The 16,338-nt window shown below is 37.5% G+C and overlaps 1 protein-coding gene across 1 annotated transcript in view; it reads left to right on the plus strand.

The window, feature by feature from the left end:
• Positions 1-15,431, plus strand: part of wdr11 (WD repeat domain 11) — a 123,239-nt gene extending 107,808 nt beyond the window's left edge. The window contains exons 24-29 of the mRNA XM_051126725.1: positions 1,104-1,199; positions 2,414-2,579; positions 3,153-3,250; positions 7,690-7,835; positions 9,905-9,984; positions 14,092-15,431. Of these exons, the coding sequence (XP_050982682.1) occupies positions 1,104-1,199; positions 2,414-2,579; positions 3,153-3,250; positions 7,690-7,835; positions 9,905-9,984; positions 14,092-14,294 (789 nt within the window). The 3' untranslated portion in view covers positions 14,295-15,431. The remainder of the gene's footprint in view (positions 1-1,103; positions 1,200-2,413; positions 2,580-3,152; positions 3,251-7,689; positions 7,836-9,904; positions 9,985-14,091) is intronic.
• The last annotated feature ends 907 nt before the right edge of the window (positions 15,432-16,338 follow it).

Genomic DNA, 16,338 nt, shown 5'->3' on the forward strand with positions numbered 1-16,338 from the left:
TTATTTCTGTTTGTACATAGATGTCATGTTTTAGTTAGTTTTAGTTTTGGGATGATCTTATGCATTTTTGATATGTTAAAGTCTCTTTGTAGCCCTCTGTCCTGGGTCGAAAATCAACTCCCCTTTGGCGTTCATTCATGATTTAACGCATGATAGTCACAATGTGTTATCTTTTCAACTATTAATTTAGGGTTTGAGCTGACAGTGTTGAAGTGGGTTAGTATTCTGAGGAGTTAGTTGGTTAGACTTGATTTAGTTATTTAGACTTGCTTCAGACTTGCCAGGACCCTTGATGGATTATAGTCCTCCTGTGCAATTTTACTCTTTGTCAGTTTCGGCACAGTTCTAATCACATTATTACTGTATGATTTACCCTAAGATCCTACAGAATGAAATTGTCCTCTAGTTGCCAATTTGATAATTGTGAGATATTTCACTGACTGCTTCACATTGATTCCACTAAATTGTTAGAATCGTGAACATTATTATGTCACTCTCGTCAGTATTAATTAGGAGGCTTGAAGCTTTTAAAAAAAAAAATGTCTAAACCATTCAGAAGGATCAAAACCTGGTTTTCGTCTTTTAGAAAGACATGTCATCTGCATCATTAAAGCAGTGTTATCACAGATTCTTACCCTCAACACTATACTGTATAAAGATTCAATAATTCTGCTGCAAGCAAAAATAAAAAAGGGAAATCAGGCAACCTTGTCGAATGTTCCTGCTAAGTACAAAATGCTTAGAAGTTTCTTCTGCCAGGGAAACACTGCTGTTTTTACCTTTGTATGTAGTTCATAACCTTTGTATGTAAATAATGTTTTTAAATGTTTTAAATTGTAGCCAGTTGTTTCAATTACCAAGTCATGGGGCAATGAAGGACAAATGTGTCTTGTGCTACACTGTATAGAAAGATTAAGATTATTATTTATACATGCTGCCAACAAGGAGATGCATAAAGAACATGAATCTAATGATTACATTTTAATCAAACCTGGTTTTCTCTTTAAAACATAAAGATAGTCCCACTTTTTATTTTTTTTTTTTTCTGAACCCAGAACTTTTATCTACGTAGCACAAAATTACACTTTCTCTCTCTCATTTAGAGGTTTCAGCTGGAGCGTGTTCGTCTACAAGAAGTGAAACGATCCAGCTATGAACACACCAAAAAGTGTGCTGACCAGCTCTTGCTGCTGGGACAGGTAAGCAACAGCATACATTTGATGAGTTTACATTATGTCATTATAATACATTAAATATTATATAATATTATATAATATAATAATATTGAGAAATATCACAATAAAATGTTTTTATTTCTAATTAATTAATTACATGATGTGCAGATTAGTTAATCTAATGAATCACAAATTAATTTCAAATCAGTGTTGGCTGAGAAATTACCTCCCAAAAAAAAAGTTATTGTGTTAAATGAGGAAAGCATTGAATAGACATTACAAAGAAGTTGCTTTAGAAACTAATATTTTGATTCAACATTGCATAAAAAAATGATAAAATATTGGTATTAATGTTTAAAAAATATGAATATTGAAATTTGCAGTGAGTTAAAAAAAAATGCTCTAAATATGAAACTGCCAATGTTAGTAGGTGGTGGCTGTCAATGTCATTCTGTCAGTGATTCAACATTTTAATTCAAACAGCTGATTCATTCATAAACACAGCAAGAAACTTTGTTTATAAATGGATCACTAAATCATTGGCTCAGTTGATAACTTCAAAAACGTGGATTCAGCATTACCTAAAGCGTCATTAAAATCACAAGTTGTATTTGTTAATTACAATGCACTGTAAAGTAACATGAACTAACAATGAACAGCTGTATATTTATTAACAGTGACAAAGATTGATAAACAATGTAATAAATCTATTCTTTTTGTTTTGTTTTTTTTTGTTTCTAAAAACAACAGTATGAATGTAATGTTGACACAACTAAAAAGAGGTTTAAGCCTCCAGGTCAATGCAAGGCCTTTTTTTTCAGTACAGAATATCAGGAGGAAAAGTGCACACAAATGTCCAGAATTGTTCTACAGTTGGACATTCCCAAAACAGATGCATATATGAGCCTATATCTTGACTTATTACAGAGATAGCAATAAGGGTCTGATCTAATTTCCATTTTATACAGTCTACTTGAAGTGATGTGTGCCCTATTAACAAGCTTATAATTTATCATCTGATGTGGAAGGTTCTTAGATAAAATGAAACAACTAGCTCATACCACATCCCAGGTGAACACAACAGTATTCATTAAATCCTCTGGAAGCTGTGCTTTACAGTATTTTTACTTTTATAAAAGGAGGAAAGTGAAGTATGACACCAATGTTCTATACATTTAAAATGTGTCAGTTGACGTATATTGATCAGAATAAACTATGATCTTCCCTTTTTTCATCAGACGGACCGTGCAGTGCAGTTGCTTTTGGAGACTAGTGCAGATAACTCCAGCTACTACTGTGACTCTCTCAAAGCCTGTTTGGTGACCACCATCACCTCATCCGGCCCATCTCAGAGCACCATTAAACTGGTGGCCACAAACATGATTGCCAATGGAAAGCTGGCAGGTAGAGCAAAAAGAGTCAGCCTTGTCTGAAACCTATATGATTTTTTTTCTTGTATAGAACAAAGCTCTTCAAGTCTAAGCTCTTTTTCTATATAATGAAAACACTTAATATCACTGGGGGTACTCCAAAACTCCAAAAACAACAAAAAAGTAGCAAGTTTATATTCCTCGTTCCCTACAGTACATTTCATACAGTGCAAGCCATATGATAGCTTTGTTTAAGGAGTCACCAGTGTTCATTATTGTATTGTATTCCGGGATTGCCTAATCGATAAAAGATACTGTATATGCATTGCTGCCTGAATTTAGCCAAAACACAGTATCTTAGATGGCTTCATAATTTTTCTAGCTGGGTAAATGTCATGAAAATATGTCCAGATATGTCCAAAAAAGGCCAGAATAAAAAAGAAAATAAATTATTTTAATTGATAAAGAAAAATAGGAAATTATAGGTTGCATATGTAATAATTTGCCCTCACAGGATTTGTTGTTGTTGTTGTTGTTGTTGTTGTTGTTTTTTTGTTTTTCTGACTGTTGTTTCCTCACTGTTTATCTCTGCATCTCTGTCTTATAGAGGGTGTGCAGTTGCTCTGTCTGATTGACAAAGCAGCGGATGCCTGTCGTTATCTGCAGACGTATGGGGAGTGGAACCGTGCTGCCTGGCTGGCGAAGGTACTTTGAGCAAACACAATCTAGAGCCAGTGATAAATCAGTTCTTCATGATATAATCACCATTACTTTGCAAGCAACATAAAAGTGATAAGCACTGTGAATATCGCAATTTTAATATATGCCAAATTCTGGCATGAAACTCTAGATGGCGCAGCCTGATGGGTTGTTAATGCAAACTGATAATATTCACAGCATTAAACTACTTGGCACAAGCTGATAGGTTCATGTCACATACGCAGACAGTGAGCTTGCTGCTTTACATTTAAATATGTGTTTAGTAGCTAGTAGTGCGGTGCGCTTTTAGAGTTCCTCCGAAACTCGACAGCTAGATAAGTGCACGGTTCTACTTCTTACTTCAGTGCATTATTACGTTCATCAGCTTTAAATTTCTGAACTAGCAAACATACATGCTGATTTCAGATTCCCTCACACTTAGTGGGGTCGTTTCATAGTTGGTGTTCCACAGTTTTATTTCAAACTCAAGGTGAACTCATGTCTTCCACAAACATCTTACTGTCAACAGCCTTATTTATTAAACCAAAACAAATAAATATACCTGCATACATGCGATTCTCGTGGCGCACGTGGTAATACCAATTCTGTTGTGCAGCTGTACCAACAGTATGCATAGCTATTTAGATCACAGTGTTAGCAAATTTTTAATAGCAGCAGCATGCATAGGAAACTCAGATCCAATATATCCAATATTTGCCTCAGGGCTCAGTTTTTGGACCACTTCTCTTCTCTGTCTACATGGCATCACTAGGTTCTGTCATTCAGAAACATGGCTTTTCATATCACTGATATGCTGATGGCATTCAACTTTACCTCTCATTCCATCCTGATGATCTGACGATAGCTGCTCACATCTCAGCTTGTCTAACAGACATTTCTTGCTGGATGAAGAACCATCATCTTCAACTGCATCGCATCACATCACAGTTAGGCACACCAACCATAACTCCTTCAAAAATAGCCAGAAACCTTGCAGTTGTGACTGATGATCGGCTGACTTTCTCAGGCCACATTGCTAAAACTGCCCAGTCCTGCAGATTAGCTTTATGCAACATCAGGAAGATCAGGCCCTTTCTTCCAAAGCATCCTTTACAACTCCTTGTTCAAGCTCTTGTTCTGTCCAGGCTGGACTATTGCAATACTCTCCTGGCAGGTCTTTCAGCCAGTTCTATCAAACCCTTACAATTTATTTGACCCTCTAACTCTAGCACTCTCTATTCTAATTCTATTTAATCTATTTGTTTTCTTTTTTATTTAAACCAAAAAGAAAAATATTTGTCATTATCAGTATATCATTGCTCTTTTGTTGATTTTGATTGCTTACATTGTCCTCATTTGTAAGTCGCTTTGGATAAAAGCGTCTTCTAAATGACTAAATGTAAATGTAAACAAAGAAAATAATATTAACAGCAGCAGCAACCAGCAAGTCAAATTATTATGTTTGCTAATAACAGCAGTAAGTACTTTAGTTGCATGAAATTTCAGTGATAACGTATAGATGGTAAGTGAACTCTTTAAAGTGAAATATGCATTTTATTACTTTGCTGATTCAACAGGGATTACAGCAAATCTTGTACTTCATGCAGAAGCAGTAGGATATGCTTAGCAAATTCAGATTATGTTAGTGAATATTATAACAGCAATGGCATGCATAGTAGCTAAATTCATACTACAACATTGCAAAAACATTAACAGCAACAGCATGTATTACTAATTATGTAATGAAATATTAGTTAATATTATTAGTAGCAGCAGTGTTAGAAGCAAGTAATCAGTGTAGTTGTGTGAGGGTACAGTAAAAGTCATTGCTGTTAGTGAACTTGTTCCAGAGTGTCTGCATCGGGATGCCGTGCCATAACAGCCTGAACATGTGGAAGTGTCAAAGCAATTATACAAATCCATTAATTCATCAGTGAAACACTGAAACAGTCGAAGCAAATGTGCCATAATTGTGTCGAGGCTTCTCTGTGATACCTAGTGGTCATTTTCAAGTATTGCTCTGAAACAGCCTTGGCAACGACTCAGTTTTGACGAAACTTAGAATTGACGAGTTATAACGTATATGTTGTGTGTGACAATCCACCAGCTGTGGCATCAGCTGTTGCACTGTGTACTGTCTGGGATTCGCGGACACGATTATCTAAAAGTTCCCATAAACAGTCCTGGCTTACTGCTTGTGTTGTTGATGATGATGATGGATGTGATGTTGACAATTGTGGCTCTGATTGAAAGTGAAAATAGCAATAAGTTACTTTTTTGAATTAGTTTTCTTTCTGAAAGCCTAAATTCATGGCGTATGTGACGCTACATAATTATACAGATGACATAAAAGTTAGATGAAGACTGAAAGTGCTCACCATGAGTTGTTGGGTTTGAAAGCATCAGCGAAGCACACTCTAGTGTGTGGTGCTTTTCAGCTTCCTGGGCTTTGGCTGGATTTCCAAAAGCCACAATTTTGAATTTTGGGTCCAGCCAGTGTAGCCAATGCCAAGGCTCTGAATGACTCATATGTGTCACATCTGGTCTGCAGACCTTCTTGCAGGTGTGAGCCTGTGCAAAACAGGAGCAAAGCATATTAATTATATTAATGGCAACAATATGACAGTTATGGCCAATGACATTGGTAGTATGGCCATTGTGGCCTTCCTAATTGTACAGTTGATTCCTGCTTGTGCTGATTGCTGTAAAGCGGTATAAGTTTTGAGGCGGACACTCTCTGTTCCTCTGACAACTTAAACAATATATTGGAAAGCGCAGCAGCCACTGGCTTTCATTGCTCATATACGCGTTGTAGCATGTCAAAAGTGCTCTTCCATCTTGTTTCAACCTCCTGTATCAGTTTATCCTTTGCTTTGCAGCTGCATCTAAATAACCCCACATCTTTCTGGCTTTCTGGTGTATTTTATTAATGGGTTTGATCTAGGGACTTTTTCACAATCAAATTTAGGTTATGTGCAAAACATAGGACATGGCGAAGTTAGAGTAGCTGGGATCACTTAGGATCATGTTGGATGCATTGTTAGTCACCATACACTAAACTTTGGAGGTTAGTCCCCACTCAGACATGACCAAGGTTTTAGCCTCCATGAGGGCTGCAAATCCTTCACCACCATGTCTACAAGAGCCTTATCCAATTCCTTTTGTCTGCCTTTTAAAAGAGAAGAATAAAACCTGCTTTCAGGCAGATACGTTTAAATTCTATAGCTTGAAATAGTCAACAGCTATTAAGACCTAGTCTATTGGTTCATTTGTTGGAAACCTTCCTGAAGAAGTGTATATACACACACACCGGTTGTAGGGCTTAGGTTGACATAGGCCTAAGTCTATTTAAAACTATGGATCTTCTGAGCAGTGTCCCAACACTTTGTGTTCTGAATTAGATTTCCTACAATGCATACCTTGCTTAGATGGCCCAGCAGTGTCAATAGCAGGCCTATGTACAGGGGGAATCTTACCATCCTCTGCACCCTTCAAAAGAGCAGGATGAGTGCTCCTCAAAAGGCACATCACAGAGATTGTGTTGTTGCAGTAGGCCAGCTGCCTATCACAATACAATACATTTCACTTTGTTTAGCATTTCCAAATGGAAATGCTCCCACACCACAGAGGAACGACAACTCTTGCATGGCGCCTCCATTATTATGTAGTCTATCAATATGAATCTATCAACCATGAAATCCTATCTCTAACTTCCTGTGCTATCTGTAAAGGGACATGGTGCTGGAAAAAAATCGGGGTTAGTGGAAAAAATTCAGGATGGGAGGAAAAAATATTTGTACATGTTTTTGTTTTTACGTGTTTTCAAAAAACTTTTACATTCCCTTGAGAAACTTTGCATTCCCTCACAAAACGTATGCGTTCACTTGCAAAGATATTTGCATTCTCTCGCAAAACCAGTTGAGTTCAGACAAACACTTCCTGTTTACTTAAGTAATAATTCCTGTTGACTCAAGTATAAAGAAATACAGTTCACAGTTTTGGAGGACCTGGATGACCACATTCAGTACACACCTTATTAATAAAGTATACAGACAAGCAGAATAGCCAAAAATATTTGTTGAAAAAAGCAAGTGGATATTATTTTAATGAAATAACTGCCTCAAAAAAACTCTTGAATATCTTTCAAATGTTTTATGTCAAATCTTTGAAACTAGTTCAAAAGTGTTTATTCTTTTGTAGGACTTCATTATATCCTCCTGCTATCTTATACATACAGCTTTCTTTCCTGATGGACTAATAAAAAACGTCCATGTGACTCTGAAAAATTACGTGGAAGTCATCCAGTTAGATTGGAGCAGCCAGCCAACAAGACTGCAGTTTGATGTGATCAATATGCAGCAAACAATCTGTAAATAGTGATAAAAATTAATGCTCTGGAATCTTTTATGTCTTAATGTCTACCTCACTGTCTCTTTTTCTCGCAGGTGCGTTTGAACCCAGCAGAAAGTTCAGATGTGCTGAAGCGCTGGGCAGACCATCTGTGTTCTCCACAGGTAAATCAGAAATCTAAGGCCATCCTGGTCCTGCTCTCATTAGGATGCTTTCATAAAGTGGGCGAGATGCTTCACAGGTATGCATTCCTTTCCTTTTGGTTTTTTGGTAACACTTTACAATAAGGTTTCATTTGTTAACAATATTTAATGCATTAACTAACATGAACTAACAATGAGCAATACAAATTTGTTACAGTATTTATTGATATATTGTTTACGTTATTTAACAAAAATCCAGCTGTTTATCGTTAGTCTAAGTTAGCTCAGGTCCATTCATTAACTTTTCTATTTAATAATCTATAGGTAAATGTTGGAATCAACGTAAACCAATATTAATAAACACTTTAAAACTATTTTTCATTGTTCGTTCATGTTACCTAATAGCTAACTAATGTTAACAAAGGGAACCTTATTGTAAAGTGTTACTGATTTTTCATTTAGTCCATTCAGATTATTGCTGCCCATTCGTTCATTAAAAAAAGGAATGAAGCATAAAACATAGTAAAATAAAAAAGGCAAATAAACAAAATTTAGTCATAATTTACTCATCCTCACATTGTTTAGGAAAAACAATGTTTATTTGTTTTTTCTTAGAACACAAAAGGAAATGTTTTGCAGAATGTGTGTTACCCCTTTTCCACCAAGGCAGTTTGGGTGCTGATTCAGAGCCAGACCCTAGTTTCAAATCGCTTCTTTGTCTTTTGACACCCAAAGCACCAGCTCTGAACCAGGAAAAGTGGTTCGTAAGTAGCACCAAAACATTGCTGGTCTAGAAGTAAGAACCACTTGTGTCAGGGCCTGGGGGCAGGGTTAGAAGATGAACAGAAACTTTTGACCACCATTTTTGAAATAGCAGCTAAACACGAACACGTTGGATTCGCTGTACGTGTTTGGATGCCGATGTAGGTTTGTAAAGCCATCAACATCAATAGCAATGTAACATCTGCCATTGCTGATATTAAGCTTGTTTGGGACGCGTCGACACCTTGCGGAGCAGTCGGTGTGTGACGTCTTAGTACTGCAATTCAAAAGATTAAAGAGTTTTGATTAAAGAGTCGTCTGCTCTCCAATCATTCTTGCGGTGGTAGTGTTTGGTGTTTTGTGACTGTCAGTCTGTGCAGTGCCGCTCCAGCACACCAGGCAAAGGGAAAGATGAAAGCTATTCAATAGGCACGTTTCCATTACAGATTTGCGCAAAACTTTGGCGATATTATATAAATGCTGATTAAAAATTATTGCCATTAACCAATGTTATGCGACTAAAACATAATTTGTTCCTCTCGCAATAAGTCATGGCAGTGGAATTTTGGGATTTTGGCTTTATTTAATCAAAAGAGACATATGCGTGCATCTTTACAAAAGCAGCGCAGAGAGCTGCTTCAGAAACGTGTGCAACGCTGCTGGTATAAACATAAAATCAGCTCCGGTGACCGCTTCGGAGCTGTTACGCGCCGCAGATGCTTGCAGCATACATAGTCTAAGCATTAATATCAGGGAAAGCCCCTTATACTTGAGACTACTACATATGAACTGTTTCTTGGAGTTTATAGTACAGTGAAGAATGATCATATGACTTTTTACACATGCTATGTGACCTGTAAATGCGAAAAAAGCTATTTCCATTGCAGGTTTGTGAAATATTTCTTTTTCGAATTGCCTGAAAAACCACCTCATGCGAGCGTAAAAACTTTTTTGCAATATATGGGAGTTTTTCAAAATTGACACGTTTCCATTAGGCGTATTTCAATGCACAATTTAAATCTGTGCTTCTTGAAGGGTAATGGAAACACAGCTACTGACGCAAGACTTTGTGGTGGCTCTCTAGCTCGTGGAAAAGCAAACCGGTTCTTAGAACGTTCCCCAGTCGAACCAACTCTGAACGAGCAAAAACACTGGCTCTGAACTAGCACCCAGTTCATGCTGGTATAAAAAGGGGGGGGGGGGGGGCTGTTTACATCAAATCTGACACAGCATATACCAAGTTTTGAAAATAGACAACAAAACTGTGTTTTATGTATCATCTCGGAGAAAATTACGCATCCCAGACATCCTGTTAAAAAGTGCAGTATCCACTAGTTCTACATCTGCATGTTAAATGACACAATGCTCAGATATGTCTCTGATATATCTTTACATTTCTTTACAGCATGAGATATTTTGACCGTGCTGCACTCTTTATTGAAGCCTGCTTGAAATATGGTGTGATGGAGACAAATGATGACATTAATATCCTTCTATTGCATATTCCAGTTTTTCAAATAGCAAAATGCAGCAGGGCTGTATTAAATTTAAAACTAATATCATACAAATTGTAAAGTAATGTTGCATGAAATCTTTGTTTGTTTGTAAACTAAAATATTAAAGACCCCATGGAAATGTAAACATTTATTTATAGACAAACAATGTTTTGATGTGTACATCAGTTTTAAGGTTTGAAAACATAGTTATGAATGTATTTGGATGGATCTCTGGGATCTTTCTTTGTTTCACCCACTGCTGCTGCATCTAGAGATCCTAAGGAATTTTTATGATGGTCACAGGCCAAACCTTAGTGATCAGTCTTTAGGTGGGTGAAGAGAAAAACTGCATTTTGAGCAATGAGAAGTCCTGTCCTTTCTAGGCTTGGTACCAGAGGTGGTCTTGCTGGCTGTTCTAGAATCTTTATCTGATGGCAATGGACAGTTTGCTTATATTAGTCCACCAAGATCCAAACAAAATGTAGCAAACCTTTGTCCACTATTGTGGTCAGAGAGGAGCCCCGCCATAAACTGGGCCCTGGCATGTGCTGTCCACTACATTTGATAATATAAAAAAACAAAGGTCTCTGGAAGTGATTTGGATAAGTGATAATAAAATTATCTATTAAAGTGAGCAGTCCGGTGGCAGTGGCTTCTTCCACTGGCTGTGCTGGTAGCAGTGCAGTGGTGGAAGAAGCAGGAATCTATTTAAACAGCCTTGAACACAAAGCGCCATAGAATGTTGATCTCCTGGAGCACCAAAGGTTCTTAAAATCTGGAATGCAGATGTAGAGTAGGTGAAGAGGTCCTTAGTCTGTAACACACAGATGAAAGTACCTTAAAGTGAAGGTTTGCCCGTCAGTGCTTAACCATATTGCAAATGTCTGTAAGTCTTCTGCCTCTCTGGGCTAAAGACTCAAAACTCAAACTCAAAACCTCTGTTTTGTTTAGTTAAATGTACGGTAATTGGGAGTTTCTTCCCAGGTGGAAAGTGAAGAAGAGTGAAGAGCTGAGAGAGACCCAGCTGAAATCCTGTGATCTTTGGGGAATGGAAAGACAAGGCGGCAAGACCTGGCACAAGCTTAGGGGTCTCGAAGTGTTCTAGCTTATCCTCCTCATCGTCTTAGGTTCTAAAAGAACCGCAGACTAACTGCTCAAGGTCTGGCAGGTGTGGCTGCGCCGGCTCAAACTTAGCAACCAGAAGATGGGAAGGTGATGAGAGATGATTGAAGAGACTAAAAGCACAAGGGGGGTCACTTGTGTGACGCCTTTAAGTTCTATGGAGGTCACACCTCTGGGGGGTCAGAGAGCCAATAGTGACTTTCACATTTGGAGGGAAAGTTTACGACTCTTTGTCTGTTAGCACAGTATTTTGCATGTGCACATGTAAAACTACTCAAGATTCTTAAAACACTAATATGTTGCATAGGTATCAACAAATAATATACAACATCTTTTAAATAATCAAAATACAAATTCAAAGAGACCAAACATGGTATAGATTGGGTTATACTAACTAACGCATGCATAAAACAGTATACAATACAAAGGACAGTTTACAAGAACAGTAGTAATACAAAATGACCTGGGGATATGCATGATAGTGAGGTCTAAGAAAGGTTTGTCTGTGAATGAATAGGGGAGAGTCCATTTCTGTGGGCATTGTGTGTCTTTCCTATGTATGTTCCTGTGTTGGCTGTTTCCATCAGAATGGGGGAACATGGTGTGGCCCACCCATCTTTCCTCCTGTGCAACTTATTTGCATAGTCCAAACACAAAGTTAAAAATGTGTCACTAAAGTTTTACCAGTGCATTTATCACTTTCCAGACCACAACCAGAATACTCCAACCAGAATACTCCAACCAGAAGTCCAAACATCATGGAAAAAGACTATCGTGCATGCATTCATTTGTCCATTAATGGCTGAGTTTGTGTAAGATGTTGCACTACACATCACTGTCAATGAGAACACTTAATTCTCTGAATAAGTATAAGATGTGTGTGTTGTAATTTATATCACTTTAGGGCAGGGGTGGCGAACTCCAGTCCTAGAGAGCCGCAGCCCTGCAGAGTTCAGCTCCAACCCTAATAAAAACTCACCTGCCTGTAGCTTCCTTACCCTTCAGACCTTGATTAGCTTGTTCAGGTGTGTTTGATTAGGGTTAAAGCAAAACTCTGCAGGGCTGTGGCTCTCCAGGACCGACGTTCACCACCCCTGCTTTAGGGTTTGAAAACATAGTTATGAATGGATTTGGATGGATCTCTGTGATCTCTCTTTGTTTTACCCACTACCACTGCATCCTAAAGGTTCTAAGGAATTTTTAGAACAAGCATGCGGATGCAGTCTCGGATGAAAGTATTCATGATTCAATAGTTTGATAGTGGTGAAGATCCAGTCGAGTTCTTGTGGGCTATTCTGTTATTCTGACTCGGATGTGGTCTGGAGAGTTCTCATCCAGGTGGAAACATGCAACATGGCTTTTAACTTTGAGGTCCTGCAGCATCATGGTGGGACAGACTGTCTCCACTTCTCTCCCTAACCCAAACTTTCACTCTTCACATGTGGCTTTTAAAGTGAACAGATAAAGCTGTTAGACGGTTAGCCAGAGACCTACGAGCTGCCGGGAGCGTGGAAATTTTACTGTTTGTGGCGTACTGCCATAACAGAAAAAGATTCAAATTCCTGTTGACTCGTTCAGGCATTTGTGAACCGACTCTTTTTTTTTGATAGACAATAACTTTATGTATCATGCACTGTCAGCTTCACAACTTTGCAGATAGTTTATGCTCACATACAGCTACATGACACTGCATGAAAGGTCATATTTGAAAAGGCATAATAGGAGCACTTTAGCTTCTGCAGAGATCACACCTCTTGAGTTTGGCTTGACTTATGTAAAAGGTGTCATTTCCAGCAGAAAAAGTTACTTTCTTTTGTTTCCAAAAGTTTCCAAATTCCTTTGAGGTGTAATGCCATCTCTTGTTGATGTGTCTTTGTTGTTGTGGTAACCACAGGTCTCATCTGCTTTTAGGTGTTAGTTGTGGCTTAGGGGGTAGTTTAGTACAGACATTTCGGCACCCAGTCCTGTTGTTGGGGGATTATTCATTAAATATAATCTGAATAGTCCAACTGTTACAGAGCTTTTTCTGCAGCAGCTCTAATAGAGAACCTTTAGAGTGAAAGCCAGTTCCCAAATAGGAATAGTTGAGGTGCAAGGGGGTTTTTCTATCTTGTTCTCTTTTGATAAGGTTGTTTCTGCCAACTGAGTGACCATGAATGTTGGAATGAAAAGCTTTGATTGCAGCCACACATGCTCTGAGAAGCATGGCCCTCTTCCAAGTCCTCTTGCTAATTACAGTATGACTCATCGCCATACCGTCTTCCAAGAACTATGGCTGGTTGAGCCATCTCAACACTACCTACTACCTTGACTGTTTTTCCAGCTTGATCTTGTGTATCACTTAACCAGTAATTTTACTTGAGGAAACGCTTACTTGTGAGTCCTCGGCCAGCAGTGAGTTAGAGCATCTGCTCATTGAGGGGACTGCGTCAATTAATAGAATAAATTCACTGTACATATTAGTTACTGTTGTATTCACTTCAGGTTTTGGATTACTATCCACTTGCATTATATGGACTCAAGGAGGATATCCAAAATTATTTACTTTTTCTTCACAAAAAAAGAGTACCTACAAGCGTATAACACAAGTAGCAAAATTAGTACTCAGCAGTGCTCTCTAGAATGATAATTATCTTCCATTAATAACAGCTGAATTGACTAGCAATTGCAAGCAGCAAATCACATAGTTTTGACAAACTAAAAGTTGTTGTATAGATCAATACAGGAAAAAAAAGGTGAAATAATAATGTTTAATGTTTAAACATTACATTTCGCAGAGTTTGAACAATGATCTGACTAACAAAACTGTATTTGGACAGTTCTAAATTTTAATATGGTTCTTTGCTATTTAAAAACCTGGTTTACATGACACCATTTGCTGTATGTAGTAAGTATTAACTTGGTAATTTACACTTTGTCTTTTTACTTAAATAATTTTCCTATTCCTAGTCTTCCTTAACCACAGCATCTCCACATAAGCTAATAGGTGCGGCCTTCGTGGACTACGCTAAGCTGCTTCGCTCCATCGGGCTAAAACAGGGTGCTGTGCTATGGGCGTCTCGAGCTGGAGAGGCAGGAAAGGAGCTGCTGGGTGAGCTGTCCCAAACAGAGGGTATGGGGCTAGAGCCCAGCCCCAGTGAGGAGGAAGTAGACAACTCTCTTGGGAATATAGATTGACTTGCCCCAAGTACACCAGTGGGGGAAGGAGAGGATATGTAAAGAAAAACTTAAAGAAGATGCATATAATATCTTCAAAACTGCTGTTATAGTACCAATAAGCATGCGGGTAGTCGACATACACATCTTTTCATTCTAATTATTTGTCTGGATTATTAGTTATCTTTTAAAATTCTCTCTTGTGAGATGTGATGTACCCCAAGACATTCCCTTAGCACTTGTTATCCTGCTGTAATGTATTCCAAACCTGCCATTTAATTAAAATGATCTAAATAATAATAATGATGAGAATAATTAATTAATAATCAATTTTGAGAATGTCTAAAATGAGTTTATATGTGTTTGGCATGAAATATGCTTAATTTCAGATTAGGGAATCATTTAAAGATAAAATAAAATAAAAAAGATGTGTTAAAAGGTTAATCTCGTGAAACATGTCCAGTTTCACCCCAAAATCTTAAAAAAAGAAAGAAAAATTATATTAAATTTATTGACAGTATTGTAACAATTAAGATGATTATAGGAATGCAAATTTTAGAGGGTTGTTGATTTCTACACTCTCAGAAAAAAAAAATCATAATTTACATGGGCACAGCTGTTTATTCAGTATTGTTGGGTATGACTTTCATTTGTCAATTTTGGTTTGTTGGCTATATTTAACAAGTCATAAAGTGTAAAAAGATGTGAATTTGCCCCATTTTTAGCCTCAGCCATTAACTTGTAATGGCTGAGCTGTAATGCACTTGTTCATACAGGTGTGTGTGTGTGGGTGGGGTACATTATGGTTTGGTTTAATTAAAACAGGGGGATTTTCTTTTCCCACTTTGCTTCAGGTCCCCAGTTACTGTATGTGGATATTGTTGAAATGAAATGTGACTACATATTCTTGATATTAGTGGCATCACCTTTGTGTCTGTGATTTACAAATGTAAATTTGTTTTGTTTTGTTTTTTCTAATGATTAATTTGTTGATTTAGGATTGTTAGAATGCCCTGCCTTGTTTTGGTTGATTGTGAGTAATGACTTGTCATGACATTTAAATGCTGTTCCTATTTAAACATTTGTAATGAATGTTCCAGGTGTTTGAGCTTACTGTACATGTGTTTAGGTAAAGCAATAAATATAGCTTGTACCATCCATTTTCTCTATTACACTTTTAAAACATGTTATGTTTTATTTGTTATTTTTAATGTAAATCTTTTTTTTTTTCCCCTTTCTGTTATGAGCCATATTTCATAAGGATGAAGACATAGGATAATGAAAAAATAATCATGGGTGACTGGTTTATTGACAATCACATTTACTTAGACGTGAGTCTCAAAATGTCCTGTTCACACAGCAGGTAACAGTAGCGTCTCGAATACTGTCTGTATTCGAAGACCAAAAAACTGAAAGACAAGAGCCATGATTTCATCCATCAAACCTGCATTAACTGACAGCAGCATTTAAATTTGGGTGGAGAGTGAAACATTTGAGCCGAGCCACGAACACAAATCTGAGGGGAGTGGCTCCGGTGGAGAAAAACTGACTGGATCTAAAACTTTCAGGTGACGCAGCTCATTTCTTTGTCACTGTAAGTTACTGAAACCACAAATGACAAAACGCAGCACACAGTAGATGCACACTGTGACTGATGGATGTGACTGATAACTAGTTGTCCAGTCCTATAACTGTTCCATTCACACCAGAGGTGGAAAAAGTACTAAAATATTCTACTCAAGTGAAAGTACCAGTCTAAAAATCTACTCAAGTAAAAGTTAAAAGTAGCTCATTTTAACAGCAGGAGAGGGGGGGCAAAAATAGGGACGAGCCTATAAGTCTCAAACTAGTTGTTTTTAATTAAAGGAACACCTTTACAGGTTAAAGTGCAATAAAGCAAAAACATGTTGACACATGACATTTAAAACATTTAGGGAGGTATGTGAGATTTTAGTGCAGACCATCCCATTTTTTCTTTTGAGCAAAATTTTACATTTAGATAAGAAAGATGTCTGGAAAGCATCTGCTGTGTACTATAATCTGAACTGATCTAAGATTTCAGTTT

The sequence above is a fragment of the Labeo rohita genome, chromosome 13 (genome assembly GCF_022985175.1).
Source record: "Labeo rohita strain BAU-BD-2019 chromosome 13, IGBB_LRoh.1.0, whole genome shotgun sequence".
Classification (NCBI taxonomy): domain Eukaryota; kingdom Metazoa; phylum Chordata; class Actinopteri; order Cypriniformes; family Cyprinidae; genus Labeo; species Labeo rohita.